We start from the raw sequence: 27,704 nt of genomic DNA on the forward strand, positions 1-27,704 counted from the left end.
AATACAGTAGCAGACAATCTATGGGGAAATTATATTTTCTATGAAGCCTGTGTTAATTTCGTCGACTAAAATATTTAGTCTTAATTCTAGTCAAAGTGATATTTTTGACGACTAAAATTGGACTAAAACTAAATTAAAAGTTTCTCATGAGACTAAAACTATGACTAAAATGTCCAGATATTTTAGTCGACTAAAATGAGACTAAATAAAAATGAAAAGGAGAGACTAAAATCATCCAAACTTCTATTGACCGTCTGAAAGAGCCTCAGATCATCAGCTCCATGAAGCAGAGGACCTGAATTAAATATGATTATAATGAATAATATCAATGCAAAGTCGACTAAATTCGTCTTAAATTCAGTCGACTAAATTTACTTGCAATATTCATCGACTAAAACTAGACTAAAATTGAAGATATTTTTTTGACTAAAACTAGACTAAAATCGAACTACATTTTCGTCAAAAGACTAAGACTAAAACTAAATTAAAATATGTTGTCAAAATTAACACTGTATGAAGCCTCATTGTGGGAGCAGAGATAGATATAGTCTAATTATTTAAAATAATGAAAAAGTTAAAGTACATAAAAGACTGATGTGAAAAAAAAAATACTATTAACATTGTCTGATTTGTGTTTAAATAAATGAAAATATTTGATAAACAAAATAAATATTAGCTTAAGGTACCAGGGAATTGAATTCATTCATTATTACTTACAGTGGAAAGAGTACAGTATCTTCAAGTACAAGTACAGTGACTTTATAAAGTTACTTCAGTATTAATGTATAATGTGCCTCTGAGTGGAGTGTTGTCTCAGCTGAGGTGTAAAATGTAAATGACATTTTAGAGTCGACTCACCCTCAGGTGGAACCGTTTCCTGAGACCTGTGAGTCATAATGTTTTAATAACAAACAAAACCAAACAGAACAGTGAATGTGAAAGATCATTACATACCTCACGAAGCATAAAGCTGAAAAACAAAACAATAAAGAAACATTTGAATAATCAATCAATGTTATTTGTGTCTTGATTCTTGTGAATGATGGTGATTTTGTGCATCTGAATGTTTCTGTGACGTGTTGGATCTTTGTGGATCTTAAGCACAGTTTCTGCTCCACCTGTGTAAAGTGTAAGTAAACAGATCTGAGTCAGACCAGTGTCACTTTACAAAAGCTCATCGTGAACTCTTTCAAGCTGAACCGCGCTCTTCCCTGTGGACTGTGTAAGACTGTATGTTTTGGCTCAACAATGATCTGGACAGGGCCTGTTTTACTGTATCTCCACAACACCACACCCGTCCACCTGACTGGACTCTCTCCTTCCCTCACTCTGCTGCTCCCTATTGTGTACACACATGTATACATTTACTATTTTGCATCAGTCGATTGAGAAAAACACAAAGATGGATTCACACGATGACCATAAATATATTAAAAGCCTTTTTCTGTATCCATTTAGCCGCTTCAAAATTATTTGTCTATATTTTGCTGTACCTTTGTTGTTTCTGCAACGCCACAAAAGCAACAGCAGAATCAGCAAAACAATCAGGGAAACTGCTCCAACCAACACCAGCACCAGAACTGAAGAGCTGCTCTGCTCTGACACTGGAGAAAGAATTAGACAGTTCATATTAGAATGTATCACAGTGCGATTCTTTCAGTCTTACGACTTTGTGAAGAATGGGGGGTCCACAGACTGATATATCTCTGTCCTCTCTCTGTCAGGAGAACTGGCCACAGGTCAGTAAAGATAGAACTCTGTTTGTGAGTGTGGGAAAGTCTTCCTGAACTTGTTTATTGTTCTTCGAATAATAATAAGAAAAGGAGGAGGACATCAGCCTATCACAGTCTCTCTGAACTCTGAACACAGTAAGTGCTGATAAACTCTGTCTGTGGTTGAAATTGTTATTGAGAACCTTTCGTAATATAATGTTGTGCTGTTTGGCATATTCTTTGTGGTGCTCACTGTGGCCATTAATAAGTTGTTTGTGTCGTTGTCATGAATACTTCACATTTTTCTGTGTGTATTCTGCCCTGTCATTGGCCGATGTTAGTTACTTTTTGGGACATTAAAATCACCCACACTTCTCCAGCACGTCCTAAATCTGGCTTAAAATTCAAACATGTTCGACTTACTGCGACTGAGGTTTAGTCACGTCATTTTGCCGCCCACATTACACGACTGAAAATAATGGCCAAATTGGGCAAAAAATGCAGTGTGTGCTCAGCTTTACTAAAGGAATGAACTTACATCCGACTGACAGCCAACTCTCTGGAGACGTCAGCACCTGATTTGAAGCTTGTAGACTACATTTGTACAAGCCTTCATCAGACTTGGACAGAGCAGAGATGCTGTAAGTTATTGAGGTTCCTTCTTGGATCAACTGTCCGCCTTTATAGAAACGGACTGAGGAGAATCCAGCAGAAGGTTCCAGCTTACAGGTGAGAGAGACAGAACGTCCCTCAGGAACAGGTCGAGGCGGGATCAACAATATCACAGAATCTGTCAAGATAAAAAAAAGAACGTTTGACATATGACTTGTTAATAGACAAATACAATAATCAGTGAAATGGAAACCCTCAAACGTGGAAAAGATTTCCCAATATCGTTGACTAGACTGATCCCAGAACTCCCCCGAACGAACACAAGAATCAGCCCAACAACGGAGCAGGCGACACAGATGAAAGCTTTTTGCACTAAAGTCAAAGCTAAATGCACTAAAAAAAAAAAATAGTTGTGGTGCAAGATTTTTTTCAACACATTTTTCAAAACATAACTATCAGTCCCATTTCGATTGCAGATGATTTAAATCAGGGGTGCCCAAATGATTATGTATGATTAATGCCAACTCTCCAATTCATTCTCAATGGGAAATGAGGATGCAGTACACTTTTTGGCCACCAGCGTCAAATTGGGGGCGCTGTTTCACTCCTTTCGCAAAGTTAAGGAAACACTGTTGTGGTGTCTTGGTGTTTAACAGTGTTGTAGCACATCATCTGCCAGTTTTCCAACTTTTATTGCAAAGGTTGTTGACATCAACAAAGGCACGTGTTAGAAATTGATTTAAAAAGAATTTATGCTGAACCGACACTTTCAAAATGATCTAAAGTGGCATTTTCTTTGAGTGAACAAATGAATGAGGTAAAGTTACTGTCGGTGCTGTAGATAAAGGTGCTGCTGTTGTTTAGGTTTTGCACTATATTGCCACATTTTTTGATTTTCTACTAAAATAGCTAGAATCAAATGCAAATGTATACCCAAAAATAAAATAAAGTCACTATTATTATTTGCAGTTAAATGTGTTTCACATGATATCGGCGTGTTTGGCCCGCGACCCTCGGAGACAAAAAGTTTGGGCACCCCTGATTTAAATCAAATGGTTGTGTCTTCCATATTGTGAGTGATCTGGCTGGCGTTAATATCATTCTATCTTAAGAAGAGCCAGTCTTTTGAACAACTCTTCAAAATGAACGGATCCCAAAGACTCCCAGTAAAGAGCCGTAAATCCCATCACTGCAGAGGGAGTCGCTTAGATAAAAAAGGGGGCAGCTGAGGCGTGTTGTGCTACGAACAGCGCTGACCACAACAAGCACTTCCTCTGGTGCATCTTATGAAGCGCTCGCTGCTTAAAGGGGCTAGATGCAAGTTAGTCATTTTATACTCACTACTGCCACCTCTGGTCTTATGTGTAACTGCAGCTTCTACATTAAGCTCATGCACGTTTTTGACAGGATTTTAGACGCAGTTGTGGTGAACAGGTCTGAGCTCATTCTACACATTAGGACATGGCTGGAACATGTAGGGGGATGAAAATACTTAGTTTTAACATTTTTAAACTCCGTATAGTCCCTTTAACATCACCATGAGTGTCGGTCCAGCCACTTCCTGTGATGATTGATCTTTATATTACAAAATAAATAAATAACAGAAAACAAAACAAATTAGCCATTCAAAATGACAGAATCGTGGCCATCTATTTAGTCTTTTGGAGGAGGTTAATACATTTGTAAGTGTATGTGTCTATTGTATTGAGTGTGTAAAAATGAAACAATTTTGCGCCATGCCCCTGATAGTGATGCTTTAAAAACTTCCTATGACCTTTGACTAAATGAAGAGACGGATCAAAGGCTGAAAACATGTTGGCGGAAATAACTATACTCACCAGTTTCCCAAATGATGACTCGCTCACTTTCAGCTGTCAGAGTATTAAGTCGTACTTTTCCACTGCAGGAGTAAACTCCTCCACGAGAGACAGTGACAGTAGGTGTGTCTTCTTTTAATATTTCCAAGGTAGAATTCTGAGCTGAAGAACGTCTGATCCATTCATATTTATAAACTCTTTGTATCTCACATTTCAGCTCCACTGTGCCCTGGTTTGGGATGAAGTGGCTTTCGGTGGTCAGTTTAACACTGGGGCTCCGTCCTGTGGTGAAAACATTAGATCATATGTATATCATGCATTATTCATTCAGGGAAAGTATGTTTGTCTTTATGTCCAGAACCACTTTACTATTGTTAGTGTTTGCCAAACTAGAACTCTGATCAGAGTCCTGTATGTGAGCAGGACTGACCTGGGTATATTCGTAGAAACTGGCGACCAGTGTATAATGTTCCCTCATTGATCCCACAGGAGTACCAGCCCTCGTCTGATTCTGACACACGGATCCTCAGCTCCACTGTCGTCTCAGAAGTGCGTTTAAACCAGTGATTCGTGTCAGTTTCTACAACATCTCTATTTTTATAAAAGTACAGATGTGTTTGGACAGGCCCCTCACACTGAACAATCACTGTCTCTCCAGAATTGGCCCATGAAGGCATGTTTAAAGGCAAACCTGCAAAAAATATACAATTTAGAAAAAATTACTACTGTTTTTTATTGTGTCGCCCCACCCTCTGTCTCTCTCTTTATTGAACTAGGTTGGTTTAAGATATAGTATAAGAATAGTCCAAGTAAAGTACAAACTCTATCATATCGAAGAATAACATGAGCCACTCACCAGTCTCCCAAATGGTGACTTTATCACTTTCTTCAGTGACGATGAACTCATCTGAGCCTCTGCAGGAGTACACTCCTCCACGAGACACGCTGATAATCTTTGTTTTTTCATTCAATATTTCCAAGTGAGTGTCTGAATCTGAGCTGTGTCTGAGCCACTGAGGGTTTGGAAATCCCTCCACAGAACATGTCAGATTCACACTGCCCTGGTCTGGGATGTTGATGCTGGATGTTGTCAGTGAAATACTGCGACTCCATCCTGCACAGATAAAGACCAATAATACACTGTTTTATTAAATTGTGTTTTGTTGAATAAACTTTGGTGTATATTTCAAATAAACTACTTACCAGTTACATTCAGCGCTTTCTGATTAAGTGATATGTTCTTATTGTCCACACATGAATAAAGTCCCTGATCTTCAGCAGACACTGGACTGATCCTCAGCTCTACAGAGTTGACAGTCCGTGTGATCTGATGAGTCGAGTTTGTCTGCACCTCTGTGTCATCTTTAAGGAGGTTCACTCTCTTTATATCCGACCCCACACACCGCACAGTCACTGAGTCTCCGAGATATGGATAAGAGGACGGAATCTGTAAAGTCACTCCTGCACAAAGACACATTTACAAATGATGAGGACAGCATCAAATTAGGCTTAACGTCTTACAAATACATTATTACTAAATGTGCATCAGCATCACTTCCTTTTTGAATGTTCGGATTAGGTTTCTGATGTTCTCTTCTGGCGGTAATGTGAATAATATGAACTGATAAAACATGCGTGAGTTATGATGTATTTCATTCATGCACATTTTTCATCAAGATCTGAAAATGGTGCATCCAACTGTTCTGCCTCACAACTGTCACTACTGATCTCCAGGATTTGCTTTTGCACCTTTCTAAAGCTTATCAGTAACATCAGGTCAATAGCACATTTAAGTCAAGTTTAATCCTTCTTAATCCGATTTTAATGCCCATAACTATACGTTGAATGACACAAATGCAAAGAATGGATTTTTTTTCTCAGCATAAGCAAATATTCCTTCAAATGAATCATCCATCCATCCATTCATCCATCCATCCATCCATCCATTTTCTTCCACTTGTCCGTTGCCGGGTCGTAATCACACTGCACCAGCCCCCCATGGCTCCTCCTGCAGGTGGTGGGTCCACAGAAGGACGGCCTCACGGTTCTCAGCCCTGTTGGTCTCTCATAAGGAGCCTCTGAACCGCTCTTTGTCTGACCCAGGACCTGTTTGCCATGGGAGACCCCACCAGAGACACGAAGCCCCCGACAACAGAGGTCCCAGGATCATTTGGGCGCTCAAACCCCTCCACCACGTTAAGGTGGCGGTTCAAGGAGGAGTCAAATGAATCAATGAGGGTAAATTTAAAAATTCAAAAGTAAAAGGAAACATCATAAAACATTTATGAAAATAATCTTCCTGTCCCGTTATTTCCCTATGAGTTAGAAGCAGTGTCTTGTCCAAAAAAGAAACTCTGTAGCTCAAGATTACACGGCAGGCAGTGAGTTTCTGATGGACAGTCAAAGCATCAGGTGAAAAACATCCTGTCAGGAGCAAACACTTCACTGGAGGAAACTTGAGTTCAAATAGCACCAAGTTGTTGAAGAAAATACTCTTCCACACACATTTGAATACATAAACAGAAGGGGAACTGATGGGATGGACGAGGGAAGTGTTTCTCTTTGGTCCTCATGGCGGGGAGCTGACATCGCTGTAACACCACCCCCTAGTGGCCAGGGTCGACTCCAAAAGACACTTGGCAAACAGCATTCCTATGCAGCTTTGAACCTTGTTTAAATTGCGTAAAAGCCTGGCTCCAAAGAGTTTTCCTTCGCTAAAACCCATGTGGCAATGCTGGGCGATGTATCATATTTTTAACTACGCTGGTTTTCGTATATTAGAAATAAAAAGTGGAAGTCTAAGTCTATGATTGACAGGTTGAGCTCTGTGGAGGCTCATAGCCGGTCTGCCCGCCCCATGAGGCTTCCCGCCTTTTTGCCCTTTTAAAGAAGGAGGAGCCTGAGCAGCCATGTTAATTTCACAGACCATTCAGGATCATGACTATAAATGTGGCTGAATGGAACACCGGTTATCTTCTATCTCAGGGGTAGGCAAGTTTTCTTAACGGAGGGCCAATTTTTTTCATTTTAAAAGACCGAGGGCCGAAGTTTTAGGCCAAAGTAAAGCACCACACTGGAAAAATTGAGATAAATGACTTAAAATTGCTTGAATAAATTTTCTTTATGTTGAATCTGAGTTTGGACTAATCTAAGATAAAGATACAAATGCTTAAGTCAATGGAACAAACATAAAACCCGCTTTGAAATCAGACAAAATTACTTTTACTTTAAAAAAGATTTGTTTTTCACCTGAATTTTATACAAGAGAGAATAATGACTAGTTCCATTGGCGATAAGATGGTTTATCTGATCTAAGACCAGACCAAATCTACTCAAACTTTAGATTGAATCTCTTAATTCAAGTAGGTTTCTGTCATTACTTCCTTAAAATTATTATTATTTTTCCAATGCACTTTCTACAAATGCCGGAGTTGTTCATAGTTGTTTGCGTTGTCCATTTAACCCAAAAAATGTTAAAGTACTTTCTGATTTTTGTAATAATGATTCTCAAAATCATCTTGAGGGCCGGAGGTTCTGTGCTGGAGGGACGGAGGTTTATTTAATGATTTCCGCGACAAATAGCTCCCAGAAATGTGCGCGTTGCTCGGCAATGTTTGGCTAGTGGCAGCAAGGCTAGCTGCTAGCCTAGCTCTGTTGCCATTGGCAGCGGTCATTATTTTTTCAGAGGTCCTCTATCAGAAAATAATGACTGGTAGAAAGTTGGAAAATCCCAATGGCGCGTTTTACTTGCATTGTGAAGAGCCGTATAATAATAAATAACAATTCGGAACTCCATACAGCTTATTTGCAATAACCTCCGTGGCACAGACATCACCATTTCATGGACACAGATTTACAACGTTTAGGGATAATAGAGTCCATTTGGAGGCTTTGCACCTCTCAGAATAGGCCAAACTGAAAGAGAAAATAAAGTTGGTCCAAAAGGGGAAGCTTGGGAGGAACACTCGCTGCAGACAGAGTCATGAGCTGCGTGGGTGATGGCACGCAGCTCCGACAGCCACCCAAACACGCACGCCCACGCGGAAGAGATCCATCAACGATGCCCGCACATTCATCATCCAATCAGAGACTTATTATTATGCTTTTTTCAGTCCCATAGCACCAGTCTATATCACACTACATTGATGACCAAACCTTCTGTTGGTCTGTAAATGCAGTAAATTAGAATAACTGCCTTGTATAAAATGTCTCTCTCAAAATGGCTGTAGTGAATGTCTTGAAATAGGCCTCTGTCTCTTTAAGAACCTCTGAGCCTTTCCGACACGCCCCCTCCACACGCTGTCTGTGGCATCAGTGGGGAGGGGGTTCTGCTGAGGAGCAGTGGTTGGTTACTCGGCTGGTGACGAAAGCTCGGAGGCGTCTCCAGGAGGTGGGGGCGTTCCTAGGAGGACTCAGGCAAACCTATCCCTAAAATGGCCGCCATCAGAGTTTTTACAGATTACTCAAAAATACGTGAATGTGCCAAGGCAACACTTCAGGCATGTTTTTAATGAGGGAATGACATGATAACATGATGTAAAGCTTGAAAAAGTCGATTTTACATAATAACCCCCCTTTAATCTAACATTTTAATAACTCCAGTCAGATAACTCACAACATCAAAGACGTGATCGATCAAAGTCACTCTTTTTTCATTTATCTAAAATCACAATGAGACTGGTATTTACTCTTTGAAAAAAGTTTTTTTTTTACAACCAATGAAAAGAGGCTGTAACTTTCTGACAAATCATTTTCAGTGCATTTCTCTTTCACTTGTGTCGCCTGCTCTGTTGTTAGTCTGATTCTTGTGTTCGTTTGTGGAAGCTCTGGGTAAAAAAAGAAAGAAAAAAGGATCTGTTTCTTTTCGCAGTCACACAGTTTGAACCGTCCCCCTTAAAGAGCTGTTTAGTCATGAACGTCGCATTACTGGGAAACAGAAGAGGCAGAACTGACCAAAACCGACGCGCACACTGTCAACCTCATCATGTTCGGTCTAAAAAAAGGTTTTGAGTTAATATGAGTCGCTCAGCTCACGTCAGACACACAGAGGTTTGGAGTTCATTCAAATGCATCATGGTTGGACGGTGTGTGGACTCCCGACTGAACTGTTTTTAGTTGGAGATGGGAGTCGGTAATGTTTAAAACACACATTTATGCAGAATATATCAGACTAGAGAGACTTACCATTGGTGGGTCTGCAGAGCACAGCGGTGAGACCTGAAACAAGAGCGAATATTGATTAAAACCAGAAAACTCTTTTACCGTGGATGTAAAACACTCACAGAAGAAACTCAGCGTCCAGAGCTGACGAGAGTCCATCTTCAACTCACCACACACTGAGTGATAACAGGAAGTCACAACCTTTACATTGCATATTTCCTTCCTTTTCACACTGACTGATGAGCTAAGACAAAGGGCGTTACAAAAACTTTGTAAAACAAAAATACATTTGCCTTTCTTCTGCTTTATTTTCATTTTGACTTTATTTCAACACAAAAACATAAATTCCACTTTTAAGTTCAATACAATTATACTGAAGTGTGAATTTCACCCAGTACTTGTTTACTTTTGTAATGGTTTGAGTCACTGCTTTTTACTTCTGCTTGGATAAATATTAGGGGCGGGACTTTTTCACATTAATTAATTATATAAGGTTTAATAAGATAAGATAAGATAAGATAAGATGGTACTTTATTGATCTCACAGATGGAGAAAATTAAAAATATTAATCAAAATTAATGACACTTTACTTTAGCGGCACAGACACTTTTTCAGTTCACTTTTTCCTGCAGACGTTGCTTAGGGACGAACACGACATAAAGTCAAACATAGTTTCACTGTCAAAGCTGTTTATTCACATAGTTCAGTCACATGAACGTATTTAAAAAGATCATTCTCCAAAATAAATAAAACTGCTGTTGTCTATGTAAGAAAATACAAAGAAGCATCTAAAAAATAGATACAACCAGGCCCGTCGACAGGGGGGACCGAGCCTCGGGACCAGAGCCGTTTTCTCCTATAGGCAAACTATGCAAGGTGCGTAGGGTCATTAATCAACACATTGTTTTGGGCCTATTTGTCTCAAAGATCAGTTGAATCCACATGGTTCTCATGCACGCAGTTACTTACAGTAACTCTGGTTCTCTGAATGTGCACCGTCTAAAACGAATTGGGCGACTCACAGGCTAATCCTCAGTGCTCAGATAGAAATAACCTTCAGGTGCAGGTGTTAGTTTTAAATCAGTGGTTCCCAAACTGTGGGTCAGGGACCAGAGGTGAGAGAAAGGGACCACTTGCCATTTACCATTTTAAAAAGTTGGGAAATAGACAAGTAGTCGTCCTAAACCCCAGTCTCACAGTGGCTTAGTGGTTAGTGGTTCTCACACAGAGGGGCAGGGCCTGAATTGAGGTCATTATTTTCCACTTCTTCCCTGCACTACTGCGCAGTGGAACCCTTTTTGACCATAAATAGATTCACTTTTCATCAAATAACCATGGGACGTGTACTGTAGGGCCCCCCGTATGGATTTTTGCTTAGGGCCCCAGAAGGGCCAGCGCCGGCTCTGCTCAGGACCAGGGGCCCCATCAAGGAGCCCACTTTATAGTTTCCCTTTTTTCATGAGAAATATATTTTTAGTATCATAATTGACATGTATTTTCTCTTCACACTTATGGTACGGCTCCGCATTGCAGCTAAGTTCCTGTTTGTCACTCAGAGCCACGGCCGAGCAACGCACTCTCTTCCTCTCACTCTTCCTCTTCCTCTCACTCTCAGTCTCTGCTTCAAGTGATGCTTTGAGGTTTGGATGTAGATCATTGTTAATCCTAACCCTGAAGTGGCAGTTATGTCCTTAATGACAGAGAGACGTTACCAGAGTTACTGTCAAGGAATTCTTGCCTGACCTCACGTGACCTAAAGGCCCCAAGGTTTCCTCCGGCCCCAGTATTGTCTACAAACGGGTCTGCCTGGAGTGCCTTAAAAACAAAACCCGTCTACAAAGTAAAGTGGGACACCAAATAAGAACACAGCATAAAGGTGTGAATGTAAGAATATGAACTTTTATTTGACAATGACCATAGATTTGCTTTAATACATGTGTTCACGTGTTGCAGACAGAATAAGGATAATATTTTAAGGCAGTTAATAAAAGACTGAGACTTTAAGAAACATTTGTCAGGATCAAAAGCACAGACATTACTGTACATACGATGACCGGCTGAAGAGCTGCAGTCGTGTCTGCAGTGTCAGCTCTCGTCCACTTGATGGTGTCGTGTGTGAGCAAGTGGATACAGAACGACGAAACCTCTTAGTGCCAGGTTTGCAGAAAAATAAAAATGCATCACGCGTGTTTTGAACAGGCCTTTATACAGCAGTTTATGTATTTACAGTAAAACTTGTGTTGTATTTGCTGATAAAGCAATGATTACACCTCAGATTCAAGGGTTTGGAGATTATAGGGAGATGTTCAAATTATTATTCAAATTAAGGAATAGCTGATTTCAGATCCTGGTCTGATAAAATTTGAGACAAAAAGTACAAATGATCCCACATACATAGTTAGTGGGCAAAAATAACAATGGGCAATGATCAAATGTATTGAAAGCCCTGTTTAAATTTACAGGCCGACACTGAAACATGTTCTGTGGCTTTTTCTTTGTTTAATTGAATGCATCATAAAACCATCTGCAGAAAACAAACAAGGAGACACTTGTAATATTTATTTACTTTGAGCATAATTGTTGGTTTTAGAACTTTAGTGACCAGCTGTACCTGCTGCTGCTGGATGTTGTAGTAGTCGTGCTCCTGCTGTTGAATATTGTAGTAGTCGCGCTCCTGCTGTTGAATATTGTAGTAGTCGTGCTCCTGTTGCTGAATGGTTTGATAAATGTCCTGATCTCTGCGTTGAAGCTCAGCGTACGTCATCTCTGTGAATCCAAAAGACTTTACATTGACAGGTAACTCCTCATAACATCAGGATTCCATTTTACACTTGCTGTTATTGAAGCCATTTAAATTGAGTTCATTTTCATCCGTCCTATCAATATTGTGAGATATACAGATAATTATTTACAGTGGAAAGAGATCAGTATCTTCAAAACATGATTTATCGAGTAGGAGAAAAAGTACTACTCGAAGAAGTACAGTGACTAGAAAGTTACTGAAGTATTAATGTATAATGTGCCTCTGAGTGGAGAGTTGTCTCAGCTGAGGTGTAAAATGTAAATGACATTTTAGAGTCGACTCACCCTCAGGTGGAACCGTTTCCTGAGACCTGTGAGTCATAATGTTTTAATATCAAACAAAACCAAACAGAACAGTGAATGTGAAAGATCATTACATACCTCACGAAGCATAAAGCTGAAAAACAAAATAATAAATAAACATTTGAATAATCAATCAATGTTATTTGTGTCTTTATTCTTGTGAATGACGGTGATTTTGTGCATCGTTTCTGTGATGTGTTGGATCTTTGTGGATCTTAAGCACAGTTTCTGCTCCACCTGTGTAAAGTGTGAGTAAACAGATCTGAGTCAGACCAGTGTCACTTTACAAAAGCTCATCGTGAACTCTTTCAGGCTGAACCACGCTCTTCCCTGTGGACTGTGTAAGACTGTATGTTTTGGCTCGACAATGATCTGGACAGGGCCTGTTTTACTGTATCTCCACAACACCACACCCGTCCACCTGACTGGACTCTCTCCTTCCCTCACTCTGCTGCTCCCCATTGTGTACACACATGTATACATTTACTATTTTGCATCAATCGATTGAGAAAAACACAAAGATGGATTCACACGATGACCATAAATATATTAAAAGCCTTTTTCTGTATCCATTTAGCTGCTTCAAAATTATTTGTCTAATATTTTGCTGTACCTTTGTTGTTTCTGCAACGCCACAAAAGCAACAGCAGAATCAGCAAAACAATCAGGAAAACTGCTCCAACCAACACCAGCACCAGAACTGAAGAGCTGCTCTGCTCTGACACTGGAGAAAGAATTAGACAGTTCATATTAGAATGTATCACAGTGCGATTCTTTCAGTCTTAGGACTTTGTGAAGAATGGGGGGTCCACAGACTGATATATCTCTGTCCTCTCTCTGTCAGGAGAACTGGCCACAGGTCAGTAAAGATAGAACTCTGTGAGTGTGGGAAACATGTCATGTGATCACTGTCGGTACAACTCAGTTCATCTGTGCAGGTACAAGTCTTCCTGAACATGTTTATAGTTCTCTCAAATTAAATTAAAAGTCGGCAAAGGTAAGATACAGAAATGTACTCACCAGTTTCCCAAATAGTGACTTGCTCACTTTCAGCTGTCAGTCTATAAAGTCGTAGTTTTCCTCTGCAGGAGTAAACTCCTCCACGAGAGACAGTGACAGTAGGTGTGTCTTCTTTTAATAGTTCCAAAGTATAATTCTGAGCTGAAGAACGTCTGATCCATTCATATTCAGAAACTCCTTGTGCCTCACATTTGAGCTCCACTGTGCCCTGGTTTGGGATGAAGTGGTTTTCTGTGGTCAATGTAACTTTGAGGCTGACTCCTGTGGTGAAAACATTATATCATATGTATATCACACATCATTCAGGCTTTTCAAAGTATGTTTGTGATTAGGTTCAGGTTTCCAGACGAGAACTCTGATCAGAGTCCTGTATTTGAGCAGGACTGACCTTGGTGTATTTTAAGTATCTGACCAATGTATAATGTTCCCCCATTGATCCCACAGGAGTACCAGCCCTGGTCTGATTCTGACACACGGATCCTCAGCTCCACTGTCGTCTCAGAAGTGCGTTTAAACCAGTGATTCGTGTCAGTTTTTACAATGACGTCATCTTTATAAAAGTACAGATGTGTTTGGACAGGCCCCTCACACTGAACAATCACTGTCTCTCCAGAATTGGCCCAAGAAGGCATTTTTAAAGGCAAACCTGCAAAAAATATACAATTTAGAAAATATTACTACTGTTTTTTATTGTGTCTCCCCACCCTCTGTCTCTCTCTCTTTATTGGATTAGGTTATTTAAGATATCACATCGATACAATAATAAACAATAGTAAAAGTAAATAGTCCAAGTAAAGAACAAACTCTATCATGTCGAAGAATAACATGAGCCACTCACCACTCTCCCTGATGGTGACTTTCTTACTTTCTTCAGTGACGATGAACTCATCTGAGCCTCTGCAGGAGTACACTCCTCCACGAGACACGCTGATAATCTTTGTTTTTTCATTCAATATTTCCAAGTGAGTGTCTGAATCTGAGCTGTGTCTGAGCCACTGAGGGTTTAGATGATCCTCCACAGAACATGTCAGAGTCACACTGCCCCCGTTTGGGATGTTGATGCTGGATGTTATCAGTGAGATTCTGCGTTTCCGTCCTGCACAGACAAAGACCAACAATAACACTGTTTTATTAAATTGTGTGTTTTTTTAAAAACACATGATGAAAAACAACCTCTTAAAACAGGTGAATATCTCAAGTAAACAACTTACCATATACATACAGTGGTTTCTGATCAAGTGATATTTTCCCATTTCCAACATTTCTACATGAATAAAGTCCCTGATCTTCAACAGACACTGGACTGATCCTCAGCTCTACAGAGTTGACAGTCCGTGTGATCTGATGAGTCGAGTCTCTCTGCACCTCTGTGTCATCTTTATGGATTTTCACTCTCTTTATATCCGACCCCACACACCGCACAGTCACGGAGTCTCCGAGATATGTATATGAGGACGGAATCTGTAAAGTCACTCCTGCACAAAGACACATTTACAAATGATGAGGACAGCATCAAATTAGGCTTAACGTCTTACAAATACATTATTACTAAATGTGCATCAGCGTCACTTCCTTTCTGAATGTTTGGATTAGGTTTCTGATGTTCTTTTCTGGCGGTAATGTGAATAATATGAACTGATAAAACATGCAAGAGTTATGATGTATTTGATTCATGCACATTTTTCATCAAGATCTGAAAATGGTGCATCCAGCTGCTCTGCCTCACAACTGTCACTACTGATCTCCAGGATTTGCTTTTGCGTTTTTCTGAAGCTTAAACCAGGTCAATATCAGGTCAATAGCACATTTAAGTCAAGTTTAATGCTTTTTAATCCCATTTTAATGCCCTAGTACTATATGTTGAATGCCACAAATGCAAAGAATGTATATTTATTTTCTCAACATGAACAGATAGTCCTTCAAATGAATCAATGAGGGTAAATTTAAAAATTCAAAAGCATAAAGGAAATGTTTGAGTGGATCTTCAGAAGGCGCTGCTCTTCCTGACCCGTTATTTCCCTATGAGTTAGAAGCAGTGTCTTGTCCCAAAAAACAATAATAGTTTAAGATTACGTGGAGATTACAGTGAGTTCTGGTGGACAGCAACAGTATACAGTTAACCTCTTAATCCCCACCTACACAAGCAACTTTTCTCCAGTAAATATCCAGGTATCCAGGCATTACCCAAATCTAAAAGCTTCCTGAAAAAAAGTGTCCAAATACAAATGAAAACATGGCGTAAATGAGGGTGAAACTCTCGTGCAAATAGAGCCCATTTATCCAAAACTACACCATAAATTCTGTTGAGAAATTTTATTTTATGCCAGTTTGAATCCACTTTGGTGATTTTCTATGACATTTAAGGACTTAGTTTTGGCACATTTCATCTAATGGCTTTTAATGCTTTTTAATTCCAACTGGAAACATAGTTATAAGATAAAATAATCCTTTATTGATCTCACAATGGAGAAATTCACTTGTTAAATCAGCTCTCAAGAAACGCTTTTAAAAATTACACTTATACAGACATTATTGCTTGTAATTTTGCATTGTAGTTATATTATGTAAATGTGTCTGCCATCTATGGAAGCCCGTTTCCGCCATGTTAAAAAATAAAAGCCCAACGGGAAGTCGAAATTACGCGATTTAAAGTCATGAATTTGTGTTTAAAACACAAAATTTCGAGTTTAAATCTCCAAATTACGAGTTTTAAACTCAGAATTTTGAGATTTGAACTTGGAATTTCAGATCCGTGATCATAGACTTGGGTACGGCGGGGACAGTGGAACCACTGGTGCAGATGTAAACAAACAGTCATGGAGGATTAGCTTCATCGTGTTGTGAACCAGAGCTACAGCAACTCTGGGACTTTTGCAAATATACACAGAAGTGTTTATTTTACCTCAACACCAAGGATTAAAAGTAGTGACAAGAAAACTTATTAAAAATTGCTGTATCCACGATAGGAATGTGTTTAGGCCTTGATGATGCAGGGCATTCCCAAAGCTAATGCTACGATCGTAGCATTATGAACTTCAGATGATCATGATCATGTGAAAATGGGAAATATGCATGAATAAAGGTCAATAAAACCACCGTCTACATAAAGCATCCCTTTAACAACGATTACACACTGAGCCGGGCTGGCTGATTTTGCAGTTTATTACTCACACTTCATGTACAATTGGCCGTAGCCGATTGCTTAGCACCCGCAGCTACCTAGCTTCTTAGCAGCTCTAGCATCCAGCTCCAATAATGGATCTTGTGGAATTAAGTATTATACACTAAAAACATCAATAAAGCCGTAACCAGTGATGTACCTGAACGCGTTCATTGAACGAAAGTTCAGGAACGCGTTCATATTTTGAGCGAACGTGAACTGAACGCACAGTGTTACTGCCTGATGAACGAAACCATGAACGCGTTCATTCTGGTGTCTGTGAACGGCATTTCCCGTTCTTTTTACGTTCGTTCATTATGGTGCCAGATTTCTTATATCTGTGGTTTAAGACCGCGGATCAGTGAATATAATTATAAAACCTCGCCGCGCCGTCAGAGTTTACCAGCGGGTCTAAACTCTGCCGGGTCCACGGTGTAGCTCGCGCTCGCTCCGCTCCGCCTCCGCGCCCACGGCCCGACTGTGTCCAGTTCTGTGGCGGTGAACTCTGCTGTTTATGGCCCTGGCACATGCCCTGGCACCGGTAACCAGCGGGTCCGCACGGTGCCCGCGAGCAGCCACAGTGTGAGGTTACGAAGCGAGTTTCCCTTGTGTAACGTCTGTCGCTCCAAACTGCTCTGCTCCGCGCTGCCACTCATTTGCATAAAGTCACAATGCGGAGTTTTTTAAACTACAAATTAGCTCCTGAAACATTTTCTTTTTCAAATGATAAATTAACAAATTAACACAAATGCAGTTGAATATCTGTAGCTTCATTTTCCACTTCTCCATTTTCCAAGAATTTAAAAATTAAACTTTAAAAAAATAAAAAACAAACAAAATATGATTAGCAAAGATATCCAAAATCCACTCTGAAAACAGTGACAGGCTGACATGAAATAGCTTTAACACTAAGTGAGGAGGCCATGATATTTTTGACTCATGGCTGAAGTCAACTTTCTCCAGCTCTCCCAAGGTTGGCAAAAATGCATCTCAAAATACTTCAGATTGTTGCTTTAAGATATAAAAAAGGGGGCAGATATTATAAGACTTGTTCTTCTCCTCTGCTCCGTTTCATTCATACTGTGTTGGCTTGGCGGTTTTATTGTGATTGTGAACATCACTTTTGAATGAAATAAATAAATAAAATGAAAAAAAAAATGAAAAAATATGGATTTTAAAAATATTTCCCTGAGAGAGGAATATACTGTACTTCTCACCTTTTTCATGCCTGAATAATAGCTCGCAGCAAAAAAAAAAGAACTATGAACTAGTTCATTTTTGGAACCATGAACGAACTATTAAGCATGAACAATTATGAACTATGAACAAACTAGTTCATTTTGAAATTTGTGAGCTGAACTTTGAACTAGTTCATGTAGGAAATTAACTTTCCCAACACTGGCCGTAACCACATAATGCAGCCTTGAAGATTATCACACACTGGGTCGGGATTGACGCATTGGTGGTTAATTGCAGACTTTTTTTTTATCAACAATGAGGTTGATTGCACATGCTAACCAGGCTAACCTAGACCAGCCATTGTCCACCGGCATTGCCCTTTTATCAAGCGGGGAGACCATGGGGGGGTCCATAGGACATGGCAGAGGCAAAGAGGCACGAGTTTGCCCCAAACTAGCAGTTGTTTTTCAGGCATGATACGAGTCCAAGATACGGCTAGGCTGGCCAGATCAAGCTCCACAGTTCAGATGCATCAGACTGGAAAGAGAACGGCAACAATATCCGGATTTTCAAAGTAAAATAGGGCTGACGTCTATGATTACGGATCTTAAAAACTTTTAAAACTCGGGATTTCGAGATTTAAACTCGTAATTTTGAGATTTAAACTCGAAATTTTGTGTTTTAAACACAAAATTCTGACTTTAAATCTCGTAATTTCGACTTCCTGTTGGGCTTTTATTTTTTGACATGGCGGAAACGGGCTTCCATAGCCATCCCATTGTATCAAAAACATAACCTGTTCCTGTGGGGAAGTTAATTTGCAGTGAGTGAAACCATAAACAAAGTAGTGATGGGATTTACGGCTCTTTTCTGGGAGCCGAGTCTGTGGGATCTGTTCATTTCAAATAGTCGTTCAAAAGACTGGCTCTTTGTAATATAACAGATAACTCACAATATCAAAGACGTGATCGATAAAAGGCACACTTTTTAAATTCATCTAAAATTACAATGGGACTGATATTTAGGCTAAAATCTCGCACCACTACTAATAAAAAGCGGTTGTAATTGTCTGACAAATAATGTTTAGTGCATTTCACTTGTGTGTCCTGCTCCGTCGTTGGGCTGATTCTTGTGTTTGTTTGGGGAAGTTCTGGGTAAAATTGACTGATGTCAGTCATGAACGTCACATCACTAGGAAACAGAAGAGGCAGAACTGACCAAAACCGACGCCCACACTGTCAACCTCATCATGTCCGGCCTTAAGAGGGTTTTGAGTTAATTTGAGTCCCTCAGTTTGTCTGTTTCCAATGAGAACGAGGAGGAACAGGAGTAAAAGAAACCTGCGCCAACGCGGCCAGATCAGGGCAGACTTCACCCACAGATATCGCACGTGAAGTTCATTACCGCTAAGTCGTCAGGCAAAAGGTAAAACAGTCATAGTTTTTGGAGCAGATGCAACACTCTGCACAGACACAGACAGATGTGCGATAGGTCCTGCAGACCAAGGTGACAAGACAAGCACAGCTGTCTCTGGAGAGGCAGTGAACACTGAATGGTGCGGACAGGAGGGTGGGCCGACCTGTGGTGCCACGTATGGGCTGGACAGAGTGTGGACTCCCGGCTAATTCTTAATCGTATTAATTGTATTTAGTTGGAGATGGGAGTCAGTAATGTTTAAAACACACATTTATGCAGAATATATCAGACTAGAGAGACTTACCATTGGTGGGTCTGCAGAGCACAGCGGTGAGACCTGAAACAAGAGCGAATATTGATTAAAACCAGAAAACTCTTTTACAGTGGATGTAAAACACTCACAGAAGAAACTCAGCGTCCAGAGCTGACGAGAGTCCATCTTCACCTCACCACACACTGAGTGATAACAGGAAGTCACAACTTTTAAATTGGATATTTCCTTTTTCACACTGACTGATGAGTTGAGGCAAAGGGCATTACAAAAACTATGCTAAACTATTCCAAGAAGTACATTTTGAAGAAATTACTTCCTTTAACACACCTTACTTTGACTTCATCGTCATGTTTCTTACTTGAGAAAGAAGAACTGACCTTTCCCACTGAGAGTAAATCTAGAAAAAAGCTTTGTATGGACATTAAAACTAAACTATGTAATGCTCACCTTCATTCTGCTTTATTTTCATCTTATTTCAACTCAAAAACAGAAATTACACTTTTAAGCTCAATAATTGAACTTTTGTAATGATTTGAGACAATGATTTTTACTTAAATATTAGGACCGGGACATTTTCACATTAATTAATTACATAAGGTTTAATGCCATTAAAAATATTAATCAAAAGAAAATCACACTTTACTTTGGCGGCGCAGTTCACCTTTTACTGCAGGGACAAACACGACATAAAGCCAAAAACTGTTTTACTGTCGATGCTGTTTATTCACATTTAAGACACATGAACTTATTTAAAAACATGATTCTCCAAAATAAATCAAACTGCTATTGTTTATGTAGGAAAATACAAAGAAGCATGTTTTAAAAAAAATATTGTCTCCACTTTTGGACACATTTAAGAGAAAATAATTAGTCTGACATTAAAGACACTGAACACTGACCCGGTTTGTTTCCTGTGGTTTGTCCCATTTGTTCCCCTGTGCCTACGAGGTGGACTTCTGTTTTGGAGCTGTTCAGTTTGAGGAAGTCTGAAGAGAACTAAGAATGAATTCCTTGTAGACAGAGGGCAAGGGAGGATGGAGGAAGAGATGACGGTGGTTTGGTAGAGAGGTAGAGCTGGGTGTCATCCGCGTAGCAGTGGAAATGAATGTTGTGTTTACGAAGGATGTGACCGAGTGGGAGAATGTAGATAATGAAGAGGAGGGGACAGAGGACAGAGCCCTGGGGCACACCCGCAGAGACGGGGAAAGTGCAGGACTTGTGGGATTTGAGTTGAATGAACTGTGTGCGGTCAGAGAGATAAGAAGTGAACCAAGCAAGGGGGGTGTGGCTTATGCCAATGGAAGAGACTCTGTCAAGGAGAGTGGAGTGAGAAATGGTGTCAAAAGCTGCGGCGAGGTCAAGGAGGATGAGGATGGAGAGTAAACCGGAGTCAGAAGCTATGAGGAGGTTGTTAGTGATTTTGAGAAGCGCTACAGTAAAAACCAAGAGTGCAGGTTAAATACTTTCAGTGTCACGGGTAAAAAGGACTGTTTTCAGCCTGGATTCTGAGGCCGGTCTCACATCCTCATGAAGACTGTTCCAGATTTTAGCTTTAGCTGGTTGAGTGAAAAGTCCCAATTCTACTATGACCTGCTGCTCTCGTCCACTTGATGGTGGCGTGTGTGAGCAACAGGACGATGAAACCTCTTAGTGCAAGATTTACAGAAAAATACATATACAAACATATACAGCAGTATGCAATATTTACATACACATTATTGTTGCGTTTGCTGATGAAGCAGTGATTACACCTCTGTGGATGCAAGACAATACTAAATCAGATTCAAGGGTTTGGAGATTATAGGGAGATGTTCAGGAATAGCTGATATTGCAAAAAGAAATTCAGATCCTGGTCTGATAATATTTGAGACAAAAAGTACAAATGATCCCACATACATAGTTAGTGGGCAAAAATAACAATGGGCAATGATCGAATGTATTGAAAGCCCTGTTTAAATTTACAGGTCGACACTGAAACATGTTCTGTGGCTTTTTCTTTGTTTAATTGAATGCATCATAAAACCATCTGCAGAAAACAAACAAGGAGACACTTGTAATATTTATTGACTTTGAGCATAATTGTTGGTTTTAGAACTTTAGGGACCAGCTGTACCTGCTGCTGCTGGATGTTGTAGTAGTCGCGCTCCTGCTGTTGAATATTGTAGTAGTCGCGCTCCTGCTGTTGAATATTGTAGTAGTCGTGCTCCTGTTGCTGAATGGTTTGATAAATGTCCTGATCTCTGCGTTGAAGCTCAGTGTACGTCATCTCTGTGAATCCAAAAGACTTTACATTGACAAGTAACTCCTCATAACATCAGGATTCCATTTTACACTTGCTGTTATTGAAGCCATTTAAATTGAGCTCATTTTCATCCGTCCTATCAATATTGTGAGATTTACAGATAATTATTTACAGTGGAAAGAGATCAGTATGTTTAAAACATGATTTATCAGGTCAGAGTAAAAAGTACTACTCGAAGAAGTACAGTGACTTTAGAAAGTGACTTCAGTATTAATGTATAATGTGCCTCTGAGTGGAGTGTTGTCACAGCTGAGGTGTAAAATGTAAATGACATTTTAGAGTCGACTCACCCTCAGGTGGAACCGTTTCCTGAGACCTGTGAGTCACAATGTTTTAATAACAAACAAAACCAAACAGAACAGTGAATGTGAAAGATCATTACATACCTCACAAAGCATAAAGCTGAAAAACAAAACAATAAAGAAACATTTGAATAATCAATCAATGTTATTTATGTCTTTATTCTTGTGAATGACGGTGATTTTGTGCATCGTTTCGGTGATGTGTTGGATCTTTGTGGATCTTAGAGCACAGTTTCTGCTCCACCTGTGTAAAGTGTAAGTAAACAGGGCCTGTTTTACTGTATCTCCACAACACCACACCCGTCCACCTGACTGGACTCTCTCCTTCCCTCACTCTGCTGCTCCCTATTGTGTACACACATGTATACATTTACTATTTTGCATCAATCGATTGAGAAAAACACAAAGATGGATTCGCACGATGACCATGAATATATTAAAAGCCTTTTTCTGTATCCATTTAGCCGCTTCAAAATTATTTGTCTATATTTTGCTGTACCTTTGTTGTTTCTGCAACGCCACAAAAGCAACAGCAGAATCAGCAAAACAATCAGGAAAACTGCTCCAACCAACACCAGCACCAGAACTGAAGAGCTGCTCTGCTCTGACACTGGAAAAAGAATTAGACAGTTCATATTAGAATGTATCACAGTGCGATTCTTTCAGTCTTAAGACTTTGTGAAGAATGGGGGGTCCACAGACTGATATATCTCTGTCCTCTCTCTGTCAGGAGAACTGGCCACAGGTCAGTAAAGATAGAACTCTGTGAGTGTGGGAAACATGTGTGTTCGATTGGTCAACAATGTCATGTGATCACTGTTGGAACAACTCAGTTCATCTGTGCAGGTACAAGTCTTCCTGAACGTGTTTATAGTTCTCTCAAATTAAACTAAAAGTAGGCGAAGGTAAGATACAGAAATGTACTCACCAGTTTCCCAAATAGTGACTCGCTCACTTTCAGCTGTCAGAGTATAAAGTCGTACTTTTCCACTGCAGGAGTAAACTCCTCCACGAGAGACACTGACAGTAGGTGTGTCTTCTTTTAATATTTCCAAAGTATAATTCTGAGCTGAAGAACGTCTGATCCATTCATATTCAGAAACTCCTTGTATCTCACATTTAAGCTCCACTGTGCCCTGGTTTGGGATGACGTGGTTTTCTGTGGTCAGTTTAACCCTGGGGCTCCATCCTGTGGTGAAAACTTTAGATCATATGTCACTGTGTTAATGTGAGTGTCTGACCAGAACTCTGATCAGAGTCCTGTATGTGAGCAGGACTGACCTGTGCGTATTTGTAGAAACTGGCGACCAGTGTATAATGTTCCCTCTTTGATCCCACAGGAGTACCAGCCCTCGTCTGATTCTGACACACGGATCCTCAGCTCCACTGTCGTCTCAGAAGTGCGTTTAAACCAGTTATTTGTGTCAGTTTTTACAATGACGTCATCTTTATAAAAGTACAGATGTGTTTGGACAGGCCCCTCACACTGAAATATCACTATCTCTCCAGAAATGGCCCATGAAGGCATTTGTAAAGGCAAACCTGCAAAAAATATACAATTTAGAAAATATTACTACTGTTTTTTATTGTGTCTCCCCACCCACAATAGTAAAACAATAGTCCAAGTAAAGTACAAACTCTATCATATCGAAGAATAACATGAGCCACTCACCAGTCTCTTTGATGGTGACATTATTACTTTCTTCAGTGACGATGAACTCATCTGAGCCTCTGCAGGAGTACACTCCTCCACGAGACACGCTGATAGTCTTTGTTTTTTCATTCAATATTTCCAACTGAGTGTCAGAGTCTGAGCTGCGTCTGAGCCACTGAGGGTTTGGATGATCCTCCACAGAACATGTCAGATTCACACTGCCCTGGTCTGGGATGTTGGTGCTGGATGTTGTCAGTGAAATACTGCGACTCCGTCCTGCACAGATAAAGACCAACAATACACTGTGTACATTGTGTTTTGTTGAATAAACCCCTGACAAAAAACAACCACTTTAAACAGGTGAATATTTCAAGTAAACTACTTACCAGTTACATACAGTCGTTTCTGATTAAGTGATATGTTCTTATTGTCCACACATGAATAATATCCCCGATCTTCAACAGACACTGGACTGATCCTCAGCTCTACAGAGCTGACAGTCCGTGTGATCTGATGAGTAGAGTCTCTCTGCACCTCTGTGTCACCTTTATGGAGGTTCACTCTCTTTATATCCGACCCCACACACCGCACAGTCACTGAGTCTCCGAGATATGCAATTGAGGACGATATCTGTAAAGTGACTCCTGCACAAAGACACATTTACAAATGATGAGGACAGCATCAAATTAGGCTTAACGTCTTACAAATACATTATTACTAAATGTGCATCAGCAGCACTTCCTTTCTGAATGTTTGGATTAGGTTTCTGATGTTCTCTTCTGGCGGTAATGTGAATAATATGAATTGATAAAACATGCAAGAGTTATGATGTATTTGATTCATGCACATTTTTCATCAAGATCTGAAAATGGTGTATCCAACTGCTCTGCCTCACAACTGTCACTATTGATCTCCAGGATTTGCTTTTGCGTTTTTCTGAAGCTTAAACCAGGTCAATATCAGGTCAATAGCACATTTAAGTCAAGTTTTAATGCTTTTTAATCACATTTTAATGCCCTAGTACTATATGTTGAATGCCACAAATGCAAAGAATATATATTTATTTTCTCAACATGAACAGATAGTCCTTGAAATGAATCAATGAGGGTAAATTTAAAAATTCCAAAGCAAAAAGGAAACGTTTGAGTGGATCCTCAGAAGGCGCTGCTCTTCCTGTCCCGTTATTTCCCTATGAGTTAGAAGCAGTGTCTTGTCCCAAAAAAACAATAATAGTTTAAGATTACATGGAGATTACAGTGAGTTCTGGTGGACAGCAACAGTTAACCTCTTAATCCCCACCTACACAAGCAACTTTTCTCCAGTAAATATCCAGGTATCCAGGCATTACCCAAATCTAAAAGCTTCCTGAAAAAAAGTGTCCAAATACAAATGAAAACATGGCGTAAATGAGGGTGAAACTCTCGTGCAAATAGAGCCCATTTATCCAAAACTACACCATAAATTCTGTTCTGTTTTTTTTTTTTTTTTGGACTTAATTTTTATTGTGTTTTTCAAACAGAGAAACTTAACAAGATACATTAACATTAAGTCACTTTTTTTTTACATCAAAGAACAAACACACACACAAAAACAAACAAACCAGCAAGCACTTAAATGCAGGGTCTTAGCATCAGAGTAAAATACTCATTGTCCACGTGAGATAAAATAAATTGTAAGAGAATAATATAAGAGAAAATGAGGCCAAAAATAATTAAAATAAAATAAAGCAAAACAACCCAGATCACTTCTTATTGTATCAGCAGAGGTAGAACGTTTTTCCAGCGTTTATCAAAGATGGGCTTTTGTAACCTCAATGAATATGTTATTTGTTCCATTTGACATATACTCCATACTTTCTGAATCCATTTATTGTAAGTTGGTGGGTCTGGTTTACGCCATCTAATAGTTATGCATTTCAATGCGACTGTAAGTAATATATTTAAAAGGTACTTGTGGTCTCTGCTGACAATCCCCTTAGGTATTGCTCCCAGCAGTGCTACTGTGGGAGTCAGTGGGATGTCATGTTTGAATATAACTTTAAGCGCATCAAAAACCTCTTCCCAGAATAATATTAATGTGGGACATTGCCAAAATATGTGGTTGTGGTTAGCATTGATTGCCCCACAGTTTCTCCAGCATGAGCCAAGGTGGGTCAAACCCATCTTAGCAGTTATTTCTGGTGTCCTGAAAAATCTAGTGATCACTTTCCATTTAAACTCTTTCCAAATGTTCGAATTTGTGGTTAGATGTGCCTCAGTGCATATCTCCTCCCATATATCCTCTGGTATATTGTCATCTCCGCTTCCCATCTAGTTCTTATGTACTGAGAGTCATTTGTGCACATACTTAAAAATATAGTATATAGCTTGCCTATAATTTTCTTATCAGTATTAACTAATTGTCTCACACGAAACTGTTCTATAGGAGTAGGGTTTATACACCGTTTCCAGTCTTTATGGGTTGTCAGAAATGATCTTAATTGTAAATACCTAAAGAAATAAGTATTAGAAAGACCAAATTCATTTCTTAACTGCTCAAATGTTTAAATATTCCCATCTTTAACTAACTGATATATACAAGTTAATCTATAATCGGACCATTTCTTGAATGCATTATCTAACTTGTTTGGTGCGAAGGTTTTCATTAATCCAATATTTGTCAACAATGAAAGTGACTTTGGCAACCCAAAAAAAGAGACATTTCTTTTATAGGAGAATCTGAAAAGGGCATGTTTTGTAAAAGGTCTACACCCTGAGAATTTTAGAAAATTTTCTTTTATTCCAGTTTGAATCCACCTTGGTGCTTTTCTATGACATTTAAAGAGGGGGAATTATGCTTTTTTCAATCACATAGCACCAGTCTATATCACACTACAATGATGACCAAACCTTCTGTTGGTCTGTAAATGCAGTAAATTACAATAACTGCCTTGTATAAAATTGCTCTCTCAAAATGGCTGTAGTGAATGTCTTGAAATAGGCCTCTGTCTCTTTCAGACCCTCTGACCCTTTCCGATCACGCCCCCTCCACACGGATCAGTGGGGAGGGGGTTCTGCTGAGGAGCAGTGGTTGGTTACTTATTAAGCTCGGAGGCGTCTCCAGGAGGTGGGGGCGTTCCTCGGAGGACTCAGGCAAACCTATCCCTAAAATGGCCGCCATCAGAGTTTTTACAGATTACTCAAAAATACGTAAATGTGCCAAGGCAACACTTCAGGCATGTTTTTAATGAGGGAATGACATAATAACATGATGTAAAGCTTGAAAAAGTCGATTTTGCATAATACCCCCCCTTCAAGGACTTAGTTTTGACACATTTCATCCAATGTCTTTTAATGTTTTTTAATTCCAACTGGAAACATAGTTATAAGATAAAATAAAGCCGCGCGCGGCGATAAAGCCCCTGGCGCCCTCCCCCCATTGCGACCACCCCCGCGCGCGCTTCCCCTTGCGACCGTCCCCACTCTCTCACTCTTGAGCCGGCAAGAAAAGTGAACGCATTTTAAAAGTGTCAAAGCCATATTTGAACTGGCAACCTCCTACGCCAAAAACCAGCATACAATCACTGAGCTATAACTCTATATGTTAATGTGGACCAGGCTTTGAAATTTGCTGAAAATGGCCTCTCTGTTGCGGCCTTGTCATGACCACGCCCAATAGCTTTAAAAAAAATGTAGTTGATGATTTTGAAAGCCACATGGGTTTGGGACATGTTGGCCAAAATTGGAGGCTTTCCATTGAAAACTTGGGGATCAGGGGCCAGATGTACAAGAGGTACGATTTTGAAGGTTTGAGGTTCGGGCCAAGATGGCCGACTTCCTGTAGCATTTAGGGCGGGGTCATAATATCATTTTTGACATGTCCTGACGTGGTCTATGTCCCTGGCCAATGTCACTTTTGTACGATGATTTTTTTTGCGACCGGTCTTCCATTGAGTCAATGTAAACTGCCTGCTTGAGGGGGCGCCACAGAGCCAACTTTTTTAATTTTCTCT

General features: G+C 39.8%; 1 protein-coding gene and 1 long non-coding RNA gene across 2 annotated transcripts; both read right to left on the reverse strand.

Moving 5' to 3' along the window:
• Window positions 1-1,377: 1,377 nt before the first annotated feature.
• On the reverse strand, window positions 1,378-9,521 carry LOC306962367 (cell adhesion molecule 2-like; the record flags this gene model as incomplete). Its single annotated transcript, XM_079555487.1, has 8 exons — window positions 9,424-9,521; window positions 9,326-9,358; window positions 5,345-5,602; window positions 4,998-5,255; window positions 4,572-4,832; window positions 4,163-4,423; window positions 2,251-2,502; window positions 1,378-1,604 (listed from the first exon to the last, which is right to left on the reverse strand). Exons 1-8 carry the CDS (start codon window positions 9,458-9,460, stop codon window positions 1,378-1,380), a joined length of 1,587 nt encoding a protein of 528 aa, XP_079411613.1. The 5' UTR covers window positions 9,461-9,521.
• Window positions 9,522-14,698: 5,177 nt separating this feature from the next.
• Window positions 14,699-19,660, reverse strand: LOC306961874. The gene is made up of 3 exons (XR_013792794.1): window positions 19,584-19,660; window positions 19,486-19,518; window positions 14,699-14,901 (listed from the first exon to the last, which is right to left on the reverse strand). It is a non-coding gene; the product is annotated as an uncharacterized lncRNA (long non-coding RNA).
• Window positions 19,661-27,704: the final 8,044 nt, after the last annotated feature.

This window comes from Gobius niger, assembly GCF_951799975.1.
Source record: "Gobius niger genome assembly, chromosome: 4".
NCBI classification, from domain to species: Eukaryota; Metazoa; Chordata; class Actinopteri; order Gobiiformes; family Gobiidae; genus Gobius; species Gobius niger.